Below are 16,283 nucleotides of genomic sequence, written 5' to 3'. Positions count from 1 at the left end.
AGGTCCTGTCTGCTGCCACGATCGTGGCCAAGCACACATCAGCCCTTTGCAACGCATGTCGCCTGGCCTCCTCTAAAACAGCCAACCCCGTTGCCCGTAGACATTTTGTACAGTCAGCCAAAGAGGTTGCCAACACCACAGCCAACCTCGTCAAAACCATTAAGGTGAAGTCTTAAAATGAGCATGACTCAGATAGCAGCTGGCGCAAAGATTTTTTCTTTACTTTTTTCAAATGTTAACAGTAAGCTGTTCTCCAACCCCATTGCTAGGTGTGCTCTAATGTATTTCTGTGAGAGTTGATGTATGTATACATGTATATCCTTTTCATAGCTTTGCGTGCCTCTTTTTTTCCTTTCATCTTTCAGGCTTTGGATGGGGATTTTTCAGATGAGAACCGAGAGAGATGCCGTGTTGCCACAGGTCCTCTCATACACGCTGTGGAAAATCTGTCCACGTTTGCCTCCAACCCAGAGTTTGCTAGCATTCCTGCACAGATAAGCAATGAGGTGAGATGTTAGCCAGGGCTATCCTCAATGCATTATTTATGCTCCTGACTCCTCTGCGTGTGTGTGTGTGTGTGTGTGAGTCTGTGTGTGTGTGTGTTGGTGTGTTGGTGTGTGTGGCTGAGTGTGTAGGGGAGAGAGAGAGAGAGCGAGAGAGCTTACACTCTGAATGCCACTATACACTAAGCTTTCTATCTTGCAATTCTTTTTATAAAAAATGTATTTTTTATGATAAAATGCACCATTGATTTACTTTCTTGGCGTTCATGAATACTGCTCTCCACCTGCCCACGTTTTTGAAATAGTGTCTCTAACACAGCGTTAAGGGAAGAAGCTCGCCTGATTTCTGAAGAACAAATCACTAGTGGTTTGCAGCTTCCTCTTTTTGTAATGCCGGGGATTTACTCCGAGCGAGTCGTGGTTCGTTTGGTTTTACAGCGTTCTTCATACTCTCCTCATGTACTCAAAAACCTTTAGCCTAGCTCTTTATATGAGCAGCTGCTAGGAGCTAGGGCTTGTTAATTTCATTGTGTGGAACATTAAGGGGAGAGCATAAAGGTTAAAGGTGTGTATGTTTGTATGTTTGATGTTTCCATCAAACACTTCATTTTCTGAAAGGTGTTGGATTATACAATTTATATAGTTAAAGTGAAAGAAATTAAGTGATTTTTTTTATTCCTTTTTTGTTCTAATGTCATATTTTAAGCCTATTTGAATGCACTGGATACGTTGTTGTGATTCCTGGTGGAAACGTGCCGTTACATGATATATCATCGGTGAGTTTTGTTTGTGAGAGGAGCATTCTGCTGATTGGTCATTCAAAATCTTTTCTCCACCAATCGCAGGGCTCGGCTGCGCAGGAGCCAATCCTGCGCTCCGCCCGCGCCATGCTGGACAGCTCCGCTCAGCTGCTGGAGACCGCCCGCTCTCTCATAATTAACCCCAAAGACCCTCCCACCTGGTCCATCCTGGCCGGCCACTCTCGCACCGTTTCCGACTCCATTAAGTCTCTTATCACAGCCATCAGGTGAGTACAGGATCATCTCCCACTCACTCCTACTTCCATAAAACACACTGCTTAGAGATGTCATGATGGTGACTCTATGTGGCAGAATTCCAGCTCCAGAAACAGCTGTTTTCTCATATTTCCTGCTGTGACCTTGGAAGTGGGAGGATAATGAGCAGTTGTGTCCTGTCTCGAGAGTTTCCAGACACTTATATTTTCCTTTACCCTTTCTTCTCTCAGTGAATCATCTATATGTTAAATGCCTGTAGAAATGTTCAGCCTGAGCCTTTTTGCATTCACATACTGTTATCTGAGAAAGGAATCAGTCAGTAACTTTATAAGGTTTACTGACCAGTTGAATTCAAAAGTGGTTGTTTGTGTATTGATTTGAGTAACACTCACTGCCTAGCTACTTTACCTTTGCTAAAATTGAGATTTGTAAGAACTGTAAGTTTGAGTGAGTTTGATAATTACAGTTTAATGTGGAAGCAGATGGCCATCTTGGTTTAGGGAAACATGCCCATGTTTATGATGGGCAGCTGAACAGCCCAGTGCTTTTGGGGAAACCCAGCTCTTACCAAACTCTGCTGCTCTCTTCCCCACACTATTGTGCTGGTGATGGAAAAGTGGGGAATTGAATGATTTCTTTCTATTTCTGTAAGCTCTGCTCAGTAGCAGCCTGTTTGTAACTGTTTTGGACTTTAAATTAGTTGACAGCGAGTGGCTGTCTGTCTCTAATGAGAGAGAGAACGCTTCAGGGCAAGGTTGGGGTTTAGTGGCTAGACTTGCCTCCATGAGTTTTGTTTTCGTAGGGATGAATTGTCAGAGATTAGTGCAAGTTAGTGGGTGTAAACACTCTCCCCCTCTCTCTCTTTCTCTCTCTCTCTCTCTCTCTCCCTCTCTCTCACTTGCTCCCTCTCTCCTTCTCCCCACCCCCCCCCCTCCTTCCCCTCCAGCTGACAGAGCCTCATTGCTGTTTGTTTGGCTGCCCTCCAAACTCATTGTCCTCCCAATCCATCCAATTTTGACTGGATCACAACTGTCTCTAGTGTCTGTGTATGTGTGTGGGCCCAGATGCTCACCAAATAACAGGAGGCCTACTTTTAAAATGAAATAACCTGAGGTTCTCAATGGCCAGGTTCAGACAGCGTCCCTTTGCATTATGCTATGGGAATAACTCACAAAGGAGCTGAATGTAAAAGGGCATAAATAGCGAACGGTGTTTTTGCCTCTGTTGTCGTAGGGACAAAGCCCCCGGGCAGAGAGAATGTGACCAGTCCATCGACAGCATTAACAAGTGTATCAGAGACATCGAACAGGCTTCCCTAGCTGCCGTGGGTCAGAGTCTACCCTCCAGGGACGACATTTCTATGGAGGTAACAACCCCCCCCCCCCCCCCGTATCCTCATCATGGATCACTGCTTACATTGGAACTCATTAATCAGCGCATTGCATTTGCTAACAAGATGTTGTGGTGACTTGCATAATGGTAATTATTTGGAGTTAGAGCAATTTGTCACTTGTAGATGCAATTCGTAGTCGTTATTGAGTTTCAGAATAAATTGATATGACGCTGCACTAAACACAGGTTTTACATAAATGTTGATTGGTATGTGTGAGTGAGCACAAACACTCTGCAGCCGATGCTTGTCTGCGTTCAGTTGTTGACTGTGTCTGAGATGTAAGTTTGATTGATGGCTGCAGGCTCTCCAGGAGCAGCTGACCTCTTCTGTACAGGAGATCGGACACCTCATCGATCCCATCTCCACTGCAGCCAGGGGAGAGGCAGCCCAGCTGGGACACAAGGTAACCACGACGACAGTGCAGTCACCTCCGGGGCACTGTTTCAACACTCAAAGAAAGGACTTGCGGGTCTTTCTTACATCTTCTTTATCAGAGTTTTAGACATCAGCAGAAAACATTTGTGAAAGAAAACACCTGGAGTATCTCAGCTGATTTCACTCATTTAGTGTTTACTTTACATGAATCAGGTGTGTAATTGCTAGTATAGACCAACATTATACTGGCCACTGGGCTCAGGTTATGAGAGAGCCACATCATTGCTAAAGTTAATATGGCCAGCTACTGAAACTCATAAATCTCATAAGGCTGTTTCAGTGTTCATAAACAGATTTATTGTTTTTTGAGACGTGTGTATGTCAGCATGCTGTTTTACCATGGTTGACTGGCTCTTATGTTTGCTCTTAGGTAACTCAGTTGGCCAGCTACTTTGAACCTCTCATCGTGGCGTCTGTAGGGTTGGCGTCTAAACACCAGGACCATCAGCAGCAGATGAACATTTTGGACCAGACTAAAACCCTGTCTGAGTCTGCTCTGCAGATGCTCTACGCTGCCAAAGAGGGAGGAGGAAACCCAAAGGTATGTTCAAGACTCCTCTCAGCTTTTAATTGTGGTTTTGCGAACATGTCCAGTGCATCACAACATTAACAGATACGCTATGAATCCATTATCCCTTGTGTCTCCTGTGAATGGTGTGTCCTTCTCATTTTGTGTAATTAGAGTTGGGCTGTAGTGGGTTTGTGTTGTATTAGTTTTTATTTTGGTATTTATTTTGTGTGTATGTGTGTGTGTGTGTTTGTGCTTGCGTGTGTGTACGGGTGTGTGTGTGCGTGTGTGTGTGCGCGTACACTAACTGAAGCATAATGTCAAGCAGGCGGCCCATACCCACGATGCCATAGCTGAAGCAGCCCAGCTGATGAAGGAGGCGGTGGATGACATCATGGTGACCCTGAACGAGGCAGCATCAGAGGGGGGCATGGTTGGAGGCATGGTGGAGTCGATTGCAGAGGCCATGGGGCGGGTGAGGGGAAAATTGGCACATTAAACACTGTATTTGACATTCAAGCTGTTTGAATGACTCACTTTGACATACAGGAATGAATGTAGATTAAACACTGGGTGTCATAAAACCTTTATATCATAACTGAGTGTCAAAAATTCCATTCCAGACATTCTTATTTATCTTCATAACTGTGTTGAATGTTTAATAACTAAGTCTAACAGCACTAGGATGATGTAACCCCAGTCATTCTTATGGAAAGAAAGGTAGTGTGAGGTCAACAAAAACAAACACACAAATATGCAGCATGGATGACATGAACCATGGTGTAGCTGGAAATAGTGATGTCACTAAGAGCTCATACATATTCAAATCAGAAGTTCTTAAAGGGACCATGCACAATAAGATTGTTAAAGACGGGGCTTGAGAACAGGTCTTGAGGCTGTATTCCCTCTCGGTCTGTGGTCGGTGCTGCAGTGTGCGACGACTTCTCTGACAGTGTCTTTCATTAGAGAGAACCGCAGGAGATTTCTCAGGAGCACGACACCAACGTTTACAGCTGTCAGTCACACACACACACACACACTCACATGCAGAGACAGCAGCAGAGTCCACACACATCTCATTATCGGGCCATGTCTGATCCTGTCTCTCCGCATGTCTGTCCCTCCTGCCTGTAATCCTTCATTATCATATCACCATGTGTACTACAGTTCGGTTGCCCCAGCATAAACGCCACAGCGGTTTAGTTTTCTCTTATTGCTCGGACATGCTTTGCGTTCACATGTCATCTTACCTCAGTGCAGTGTCTTCTCCTGAGAATGTGTGTGTAAAACATGAATGTTTGAGTGAAACTGTTGTGTCATTTCCTCCTCAGCTAGATGAAGGCACGCCCCCGGAGCCTGACGGCACATTTGTAGATTACCAGACCACCATGGTGAAATTCTCTAAAGCCATTGCCATGACGGCACAGGAGATGGTGAGACAGCTCATTCATAATGATAACAATACCTCATTCACACGGTATGATTCACACACACACACACACACTCGCACACACACAGGTCTGTGTGTCTGTATGTGTGTCTGTGACATATATGTATTGTATCTATTCAATAAGTCTAGTGTTTCCCACTCTCTAAATCTCTCTATAAACATCTTTGTCCTTTTTATACATTTAAGCTTTCCCTAATCAAGCATTACTGATTTACAGCTTCAGGGTATGATGGTTAGTTTACAATGGATTTTGAGCTTGAATAAAATAAATATTGGGCTTTAGCTAGAATAGAATAAATACATGAATTGTCTGGAAGCAACAGAGAAGAGGCTTAGGAAACACTGCTCTGGTTTTTAAGTATTTTAAGTGTCTGAAATTTGTGTGCATGTATTTGTGTGTGTGTGGAGGCTCCACATTTGTGTTCTCAGTGTGTACATGTATGTGTACACAGCCATCATGTGTTTAGCAGTGTCTCCTGTAGGCTTTACCTGTGTGTGTGTGTATGTCTGTGTGTCTGAACCCCAAGTATGTGCTGTCTCTGCAACCTCTGTGTGCGTGTTTGTGTGTGTATATTTCAGTCTGGTCTGTGGCAGCAGTGTTGCAACAGTGTTGTCTTCTCTTTAAACAGATGACTAAGTCAGTGACTTGTCCAGAGGAGCTGGGAAGTCTGGCTTCTCAGGTGACAGTGGATTACAGCCAGCTGGCCCAGCAAGGCCGCCTCGCAGCTGCCACTGCAGAGCCCCAGGAGGTGAGAGTTAATATAGCCTGCCCACTGCCTGTGACCTGCATCACTACTACAACACACGCATACACACACACACACCCGCATGCATATAACATGCATGCATGCACGCACACAAACACACACGCGCGAGTGCGCATATGCACACACACACACACCCACACACACATACATACAGACACACACACACCACACACAAACATGCAGATACACACATGCACACACACACACATACATATACACACGCACGCACGCACACGCACACACACACACACACACACACACACACACACGTATAGCAACAGAATTACGTGTTATACATTTAAAAATCTTTACTAAGGTACAAAAGCCAGAAAAGGCTTGACTTTGGTACAGAAGCTGGAAAGAAATCCTGCAGTTCAAAGCTAGATTCTCTGGGCCAAAGTATTCTGAACACAGAACTTTTCTCCAGAATGTCTTTCCACTTTAACAAAGGGCTTCAGACATTTTGAAAATTTGCAGTATGTTTGTACAGGTACAGATTAATTAAATTCTATTCAGTAAATACATGAGCCCATTGATTAAGTAAAACAACACAGCAATTGACCTTTCAAACCATGTTAATTTGAATTTGACCATTCCAATGAACATGGTTTGAAATATTTAAATAAAAGAAAAGTGAAAATGTGACCAAGTGGCTAGTGACTCTCATCAATACCCTTTACATAAGCAGCTGTCTGTGAAGTCCCCGTTACTATAGCAACACTGAAACCCACCCCCTCATCCTCAGTCTACCTCCGTCCACAGACACACACACACACACAGACACATGCGTATAAGCCCTGCTGTGATCTCCATAATGAAGTTCCACCCACCTATGGATTGTATTGTGAGGAAATTAATGGTGTTGTGACATCAGAGCCCTCTCAGACACACTGAGAACATTTTTAGTTGGAGGACTGAACAGTGACATAAGAAGAGAGAGGCAGTCAATCTAAATGGGGCTGTAACACCACATTACAGTGTCTGGAAGAAGAACGTGAAGGTCTGAAAGCACTCCGTTTTCGGCTCTGTTGGAAAGTTCTACCAATTAGATTGTCAGATTGATGAACCGGTACCCGTTTCTCTCCAGGTGGGAGCCCAGATAAAGTCTCGCGTCCAGGAGCTGGGCCACGGCTGTATCTATTTGGTCCAGAAGGCCGGGGTTCTCCAGATGAGCCCCACCGACAGCTTCTCCAAGAGGGAGCTTATCGAATGTGCCCGCGCAGTCACTGAGAAGGTAAGCCAAGCCGCACCGGTCAGCCGAAGGACGAGGCGACTCTCCTTTTTGCCCTCTGGGGTGCTGTGGTAATCCTTTAGGTCAGGGTTAGGCAGATCTCCAGCCCTCCAGGATGAGAACACCCTATCTCAGCCTTCAGTGATCTCAGCTGTTTGTGAAAGGGCTGTGAGTTTGCGAGGTGGCTGGCTTTGGTCAGAAAAGCGCCTTATAAGGAACTGTTGACTGAAACAGTCAGTCTGGTGACAGGAAGATTCAGTCTGAAACTCTGTTTTTCAGCTCCAGGTCCAGGGACCCACAAAACAGAAAAAAAAAGAATTCACACCCAACACAGCTGATCAAAACAGAAAAAAAAAGAATTCACAACTAACACAGCTGATTCTGCTTCTCTGCTAATCAGCAGTCCCTTGTTTAGTCAAATACGATTTTGCAATGCTGGGCTACATAGATGAAAAACTGTAGTTCCTAAGGATTAGAGTTCAGAAGCAACAGGCCGGAACTCCTGGCTGATGTAGTTTGTCTTGACTGCTCTGGGCACAGTGTTAAACAACAATGAAGTAACAAAATATGTGTGTGTTATTTGGAAATGCAGCATTCCCAGATGTCTTGAGCCTACAGTATTGGAGTTTGGGAAAATGTCTGGAATAGTATTGTTCAAATAAAAAGGCTCATTCTGCTGAGAGAGAATGTAACATTGTACATTGTGGACGACTGTCCATCTCTCATTGATATGACTTGAAATGGTTGGCTGCCAGAGGATTCCATTGGAAATGATTGGCTGTCAGTGTCGCACCAGCCATACTGTGTGTCAAAGGGAGAACCAATCAGAGGTCTGACCCACAAGCTCTCTATGTGGTAAAAAATGCACGAGATTCACACTCATTGAAACATGGAAGTGACACAGTTTTCTTTTCTCTCTCGTGTTTAGTTGAAATGGGACCGCTTAATCACATTTATGTCTTTGTAGACCTTGTGTTGCTGAAGGATTATCTCAGTCATGATTTCGTACTTTCCTTTAATGATGTTTCCAAATAACTCCTTTGTCCCTGTTGTCTGTAAATGAACTGAGTTTTAATCAGAGAGCTCCTATTAGTCAACCAGTTTCACTCAGATTTCATGTCGGTCTACAATGATTTCTACAGAGATGTAAATGGGGGTCTGAGTTATTCAGTTAAAGGCCTCTTACTGGGAGGCCGGTGTATGTGAGCTCTCGGTCCCTCTCTTTCAACTCTTTCTCTCTCTCCCTCTCTCTCTCTCTCTCACTCTTTCTCATTCTCTCTCTCTCTCTCTCTCTCTCTCTCTCACACTCTCTCAGATCCATTTTCTAAATATGTTTGTGCAGCAGCAGGCTTTGCTTTAATGCACTCTTACCTGCTGTCAGCTCCTGTTTGAGCAGCTCTCTCAGACATCTGTCTCCCAGACTCTATCTTTCCTCCAGTTCACCAGCTTTTAAAAAGCCCTTCTCCAAGCACACACACACACAAATTTCACTTTAATCTGTACCCAAAACGTTGGAAAAAGCGATATGAATCAAAGTGAATGTGGGGCTTACAGCGTGTGGGGCTTGAAATTTATGCTCACGTCCACCTCTGTCAACACCAGCTGTTTCTCATTTTGAAGGTCTGATTCAACACAATGTACATATTTCAACAATGCTGAATGTAATGGTCTTATATAATCGTATCTGAGTCCCTGAAGCCATATTCAAGACTTTTTTTACACTGTGTAGAGTGGTTTCATTCATTTTAATGGATTATGTTTAAATATAAGTGTAATTTAATAAATAAGAGCGTGTGTGTTCTACGCTCACGGTTGAAATGTTTAGAACTGAGCCACGGAGTTCTTGCCCAGAAATCCTGCTGGGTTTGGCCCGTCCCTTCAAATTAGAGACTGAATTCTGCTTGGGACACAAAGACAGGCATTCCTTAGCCAAGATCTGACATATATAGGTTGGTAAAACAAAAAACCTGCACATTTGGAAGGTTTAACACACAGCACAGCACATTTTGGAGTGTTTAATAGACATCATCACAGAAAAAAAATGTGGTCTCTAAAACTAGAGAGCATGCTCTTTTTGCAACAATACTGCGACCATTTCAAGAGATTCAAATGGCGCCAATTAGTGGGTTTCACACTTTTTTCGACAGAATGAAAATACGAGATTAGATGTTGTTGTATTTTAAAGACATTTTAAGGCAAAGTGGCGTTTCTGACAATCTTTCCTCTGTAGGTGTCCATGGTGTTGTCGGCATTGCAGGCGGGGAATAAGGGCACGCAGGCCTGCATCACGGCCGCTAGCTCCGTCTCCGGCATCATCGCTGATCTGGACACCACCATCATGTTTGCCTCAGCAGGCACGCTCAATGCCGAAAACGACGAATCGTTCGCCGACCACAGGTAACCTCGTCAACTCACCTCAGAGCTGCTGCTATTCTATAATTAAAAATGCTAAAAACTGAGCTACAGTTGTTTTAATCTAATAACGATCATTTGTATGAACAAAGTAGGAGTGACGGTTGGTGTTCCTGTGATGGAACTACTGGTGCCAGAAGAGGTAGTTTGAGTCTGTATATCTGCCTTAGCAACAATTTCAGTTCAGTTCACTTTTTTTTTTTATATCTCTCCATCAGGGACTCAGAGCATTACAAAGAACCTGATTTGACTTTGATCTGATACACATACTGTATAAAGATGCTCTGTGTGTGTGTGTGTGTGTGTGTGTGTGTGTGTGTGTGTGTGTGTGTGTGTGTGTATGTGTGTGTGTGTGTGTAGTGCCTAAGTTTCATTGAATTTTATCCTGAATCCCTTTTGTATGTCTGAAAGCAAGCCCAAGTGTTCTGAGAGAGCACAGAAAATTCTCCCTCGTGCTGTCTGACTTTGTCTCCCTGTCTGTCTCTCTTTCTTTGTCTCTCTCACTTTCTCTCTCTCTCTCTCTCTGTACTGCTGGTTAAAGTGTGAGTGTACAGTGCATGTTAACAGATGTGATGTGATGTTGTTTGTATGTCTCTCATGTTCCTCAGAGAAAACATTCTGAAAACGGCTAAGGCTCTTGTGGAGGACACTAAAATGCTGGTTTCTGGGGCTGCCTCCAGCCAGGACAGACTAGCCCAGGCCGCACAGTCCTCAGCCAAGACCATCACCCAGCTCACCGACGTGGTCAAACTGGGAGCAGCCAGCATGGGTTCAGACGACCCAGAAACACAGGTAAGGAGAGACCACCCCACCCTCTAACGATACACTGAACACCTCAAGGGGCTTTGGTCTTTTTGAGCTTAGCCTGATATTAACACGGCCCAGAAACTTTTAGAATAGAAACTTTCTTAGCTCTGAGCTCTCTTATAGAACTGAGGTCTACATTTCAAAGGTAACAGATTTCTTTATGTTGGGTCAGTCTTAAAAGGTTAGCTAAGGTAACATAATATTCATGTTGGGTTGGTATTAAAATTCGAGCCTGGGTCTTACGGAGAGCTCTTGACTCCTGATAGCATGGTCTTAAATGTGTGTGTCTGCAGTCTCGCCGTGTGTCCTCAGCTCTCTCCTTCTTTGTTGAGTTGTTCTGTCGCGCATGTGTCTGATAAAGCAGAGCTTTGATAGAACTGTAGCTCTCCTGAATGGACGATGGACTCATGCGCTCCCTATTAAATGAAAGGAAAAGAAAAGAAAAAGAAACTCGTCTCCAGCCTGGATCATATCTTCAGGTGTTCTTGATAAATGTACTCTACGCTACCTGTGGTACTGATTTTATCTCTCTCTCTCTCTCTCTCTCTCTCTCATTCCTTTTCTCCCTTTCACCCTCCTCCTCTCTTTCCTTCCCCCTCCCCCCTCTTTTCTCTCGTGTCAGGTGGTTCTCATTAATGCAGTTAGGGATGTTGCCAAGGCTCTGGCTGAGCTGATAGGTGCGACCAAGTGTGCAGCGGGAAAAGCGGCCGATGACCCGTCTATGTACCAGCTGAAGAGTGCTGCCAAGGTACAAGCTCTGTGGGAGACAGCCTGTATGGACTCTCTCACAGTCCTGTGCGTGTGTAGCACCGCCACTTGTGAACAGCGTGCGTGTGTGTGTGTGTGTGTGTGTGTGTGTGTGTGTGTGTGAAAGGTACTGCCATCTTCACCCAGCATGTTGGTGAGCCCTGTTTGGCAGTTGCATCTGACAGTGTCAGGCCCTCTTGCCCATGTGTTGCTCGCGCTCTCTCTCTCTCTCTCTCTCTCTCTCTCTCTCTCTCTCTCATTCCGTCTCTGTCTCTCTCAGCTCAGTTTTGGAGGTTGTACTGTTTGTGACAGTATACACAGTGGGGGACAGAGCCAAGCTGTGTATGATCACAGCACTGGAACTGTATACCCATCCTCACCTCTGTCTCTCTCTCACACACACACACAATCACTCGCCTCTCTCTCTCTCTTGCTCTCTCTCTCTCTCTCTGTCTCTCTATTTCTGTCTGATAGGAAATTAAAAACAGGAGTTCTTACTGGACATTTCCTCTCAAATATCCTCTTTCAACTAGTTTTCTCTGGTCAGTTGTTGGACAGTCTCTTTAAATATGACTCCATGTATTCTGTTATGACCATCAAACAAAAATATGAACTGGCACTGAGTTAAACACACACTCACACACACTGATTTTCACTCATCTTAGGTGTACACACAAGCTGTGCTCACCTTAATCATATTAAGCTTTAAACATTGGTCCTCTTAGATTAGCTTTGTTTTCATACCTGTTTCCAAGCCTCTATACATTACAGCAGTTTAGTTCTGAAGCCATAAAAAATCAATCTGTACGTGCATGTAACTGGAGCTGTTTTGCTTAATGTTTTTTTTTCTTATTTCTAAGGCTTTTAACCTAATCAGGACTTGTTTTGTAATCTGACCACAGACTGTTTGCATTCCAAGAGCATATGGTGACCTCCAAATGGGGGCTTCTTCTTAACCCCCTTGGCACCTCCGTTTCTCAGAAGCACTGGGTCCTATCTCAGAGCGGCACATCAAAATGACCGTGTGTCGGCTTCGCAAAGAGAATGCCTGAATGTCTCTTTTTTTTTCTTTTTGCTTTGAGGGTTCCCCTGTAAGCACCCACCCACCCAGGCCAGGACAAAACCCGATCTTGATAACAGCACCATCTGCTGGCTGTGATTGATCAGTACAGAGTGAATTTCACGGACTGTCTCTTGGTCACTTATCCACTTGTCCAGTTCTCTTAGCTTTAGCCCGAAACTTTTAGTATAAAATTTGAAAACTGGTACAAGCTGGATAACCAACTGAAAACACTCAGGCCTTATCTCAGTCAAGCCTGCTGTATGATGACAGTAGCGTTCAGCACTTTGCTGTCTCACAGAAAAGTGACATCAGCCATTTCCTATCTCAGAATCGTATCTGATGAACGAAGAAAGCAGTTTTGATATCTGAATATTAACAGTTGCCCATTGCTTGGACAGTACCAGTCACAGCTCAAGTGCAAGTCTTTTTTTTTTCTTTTTTTGTTGAATGAATGAATGAATACCTGACATTGAGACGGTTTCTGCTGCCTGAGATGCCCATAAGAGTATAGCGTGTCTAGGGATCGTCTCATTGGCTCTCCTGCGCTGTGTTCAGGTGATGGTGACAAACGTCACGTCTCTGCTGAAGACTGTCAAGGCCGTGGAAGACGAGGCTACTCGCGGGACGAGAGCTCTGGAGGCCGCCATCGAGTGCATCAAACAGGAGTTAACGGTATGTGTGCCACATGCTACTTACACGCCGCTCAACATGACAGAGTAATTTAAGGACGTCAAAAATGAAGTTAAGCCATATATATTTTCTATGAAATTTTTCAGTAACTATAAATTTACCTAACAGCTGCATAAAGACTATTTTGAGAAATTTCTATATGTGTAGATTTTAGAATTTTATGAAGTGTAGTATTTTTTTGATAATTATTATAACACTGCTAATGCAGACATTACATTTAGTTAAAGATATGCACTTTCCATATAGCTGTGAGTCCAGTAACATGTATTTTGATGTTCAGATGAGTCAGGGACCTGTAATTCTGCTCGTGTGAAGGTCACACAGAGTGGCTTAGTCATGTCAGCCCTCTAAATACCCACTTCTCTCTTTGGCCTGGAAAAATGTGAGGCACCCTTTTGAGAATGGATGTGTCAGTTATGTATGTTTCTTCTGATGATAATTAAATTATGCTAATAGAATTACAAAATGTGCATGAATTAGTATCAATTATTTCTAACCTAATTACCCACAGCTGATGCTTACACATAGTATTGTCCATCGAGCTGAACCAGTGGTATGTGGCAGCAGGTTGAGAAGCTGTGTGTGTGTGTGTGTGTGTGTGTTGTACACCTGCTGTTGACCACATGGTTCTGAGCTCCTGGGGTGAGCCATCACTTTTATCAAAGTTTTGTGGCAGACGGAGGGAAAGGGGGAAGGGAGGGGTGTGTTTTCTGCTGTTTGTTGTTTTTTTGGGTTTTTTTTTTTCCTTTGCTGTGATTTAGTGCTAATGCTTATCAGTGTTTTATCAGTGTTCCCTAAAGAGACAGTCTGACTTCAGCTCTATTAGCCGCAGAGCCCAGTTAGACTGCCGCACCACTGCAGACAGAGCCAAGCCAAACATCTCCATTTAGCATGCTATTAAAGAACCATTAATAATACACACACACACACACACACACACACTCATGCTGTGTTTCTGATACACACACACACACACTCACTCATGCACACACACAGAGACTTGCACAACCTCCATCATTCACATACATAAACAATAAACACACACAAACATGCTCACACACACACACACACACACACACACACACACATTGTACACACAGGAGAGAGACACATTCAGTTACACATGTTTACGCTCAGACTCTCTCATATAAATGCAAAGTGCCCCAGCCTCCCCCCGCCCCCCCCCCCTGCCCCCCCCCCCTCCAACTGCACTCAGAAGAGGCAATCAGGAGTCTCGGGGCCTTTTATGAATTTTTATTGATGCCTCACTCTGTGTTGCATCACATGTAGCAGTGCTTTTATGAAATTCACTTTGTTGTAGACAAAGCATCAGTATGTTTTCACTACAGCAATTTGGTAATGTCTTATAACACAGGTTTTCCAGTCCAAGGACGTTCCAGAAAAATCCACCACTCCCGAGGAGTTCATCCGCATAATCAAGGGCATCACCACAGCCACGGCCAAAGCTGTCGCCGCGGGCAACTCCACCCAGCAGGAAGATGTGATCGCTACTGCCAACCTGAGTCGCAAAGCCATCTCTGACATGCTGATGGCCTGCAAGGTGCCAATCCACAAAGCTCTGCCAAAGCCTACACAAACACACACACAAAGACACACACACAGAAACATGCACACACCACTGTTAATTTTGTCGACGAAAACTGTGACGAAAAATGTTCATCAACGAACTTTTTTCCACGACGAAAATGAGACGATAACTAAATAAACATGCACCTTTGAAAATAAAAACTGAGACGAAATATATTACCGTTTTCATTTACGAATTCTAAACAATAATGTCAGAGACAGACGAATGGACAATAAATTATAGCCTCCCTCCTCTGAAAATCGAACATTAAACATTTTAACTAACCTTAACCTGGCAACCAGCCAAAAGTCCCATAATGTACGATAATTGGATGATTTTGTGACACTTAGCATTAGTAGTTGTAATCAGGATAGGCTGTCTCATTTTAATCTTTTTTCTGACACGATTAGGATAGTCAAATATGGATCTTACGTCGGTGTTTACGCATCTCCTCTCACACTCCTTCCAGCCAATCATTCTTGTTATGATGAATAACTCACCGGCACGAATGTCGTTAACTTTTTTTTTGTCGTTAACCATTAATCAAATCTTTACAAGTCAGAAGTTTGGGGTATTTTATACTGACTGCAGTAAATTACAGGCCAGTACTATATTTACCCAGTGAAATGCAATTATCATTATAATATTGCAAGTTAAATGAGCTCGTCAAATAAGTGCCTGCTCATATAAAGAGAGTTTGCACTAGCCATAGCTTACTACTGCATCCACGTGAAAACAGCAAAAAAAAAGGATGCTGAACAGGAAGGTGAGGACAAGAGAGCGGCAAAGTTTGTCTTTAAACAATGGGGCTTGTCAGCGGTGTCAAAAAGTCATTCATCTCAGTGAATACGTGTTTTCTGAAATTACGTATTTACACTTATTTGTTCTCTTGGTTATGACTCGTGTACGATAATTTCCTTCAAAATACGTTAATCTGGCAACAGTGTTGGCAACTCATATCATGGCTACTCTCTGAAGAAGAGAAAGAACAGATTTGTGACTCATTTTAGCTATAATACAACTGAAAGTAAAACACAAACAATGTGGGTGCACAATCGATTGGAAAAATACCTCAAACCTCAAGAGGTATTTGAAGAGGCGCCGCCAAGAAATGATTAAAAAAAAGTTAAACTTCTATCAAAATCAACTTAAAGGCTTAACTTTGTTAGCTAGGAGCAGATGGCTATGTGTTCTTGTTCATTTGACTTGGTAACGTTAATTGTGCATACCTATAGCAAGCCTAAGAATATCTGTGTGCTTCATGAAATCACTGCTCTGATTTAATTTTAAAAAAATGCAAATTGACTAAAATGTGACTAAAACTTGTCTAGTTTTCATTTACTAAAACTAGACTAAAACTAATACTGATCAAATGACTAAAATATGACAAAAACAAATATGTATTTTAGTCAAAAGACTAAAACTAAGACTAAATCGAAATTACCTGCCAAAATTAACACTGGCGCACACACACGCGGGCACACACACACACTCGGTCACTCTCTTACCTTGTATCACTATGGCACACACTCAGTGGTTCACTGTGAGCACACTTGGTTTGCTCCATATCACAGTATCTCAGTGTCACTTTGAGTCACGGAGGATGGTAAATTCCCACACCAGACAGTCAGGGTTCTGTGTCATATGTATCTGAATATGACAGAATTTTGGCA

General features: G+C 43.4%; 1 protein-coding gene across 2 annotated transcripts in view; it reads left to right on the top strand.

Moving 5' to 3' along the window:
* Window positions 1-16,283, top strand: part of tln2b (talin 2b) — a 60,696-nt gene that overhangs the window by 33,615 nt on the left and 10,798 nt on the right. The window contains exons 35-49 of one of the 2 annotated variants that reach the window (XM_030794138.1): window positions 3-164; window positions 366-506; window positions 1,349-1,530; window positions 2,753-2,885; window positions 3,214-3,315; window positions 3,718-3,888; window positions 4,184-4,330; window positions 5,187-5,288; window positions 5,935-6,054; window positions 7,160-7,306; window positions 9,534-9,700; window positions 10,324-10,507; window positions 11,145-11,270; window positions 12,888-13,004; window positions 14,398-14,583. In XM_030794138.1, coding sequence (XP_030649998.1) covers window positions 3-164; window positions 366-506; window positions 1,349-1,530; window positions 2,753-2,885; window positions 3,214-3,315; window positions 3,718-3,888; window positions 4,184-4,330; window positions 5,187-5,288; window positions 5,935-6,054; window positions 7,160-7,306; window positions 9,534-9,700; window positions 10,324-10,507; window positions 11,145-11,270; window positions 12,888-13,004; window positions 14,398-14,583 — 2,187 coding nt within the window. Of the gene's footprint in view, window positions 1-2; window positions 165-365; window positions 507-1,348; window positions 1,531-2,752; window positions 2,886-3,213; window positions 3,316-3,717; window positions 3,889-4,180; window positions 4,331-5,186; window positions 5,289-5,934; window positions 6,055-7,159; window positions 7,307-9,533; window positions 9,701-10,323; window positions 10,508-11,144; window positions 11,271-12,887; window positions 13,005-14,397; window positions 14,584-16,283 lie in introns of both variants that reach the window. The other variant, XM_030794137.1, reaches the window with a different exon arrangement.

This window comes from Chanos chanos, chromosome 2, assembly GCF_902362185.1.
Source record: "Chanos chanos chromosome 2, fChaCha1.1, whole genome shotgun sequence".
NCBI lineage: Eukaryota > Metazoa > Chordata > Actinopteri > Gonorynchiformes > Chanidae > Chanos > Chanos chanos.
This window is presented reverse-complemented; position numbering and strand designations above follow the sequence as displayed.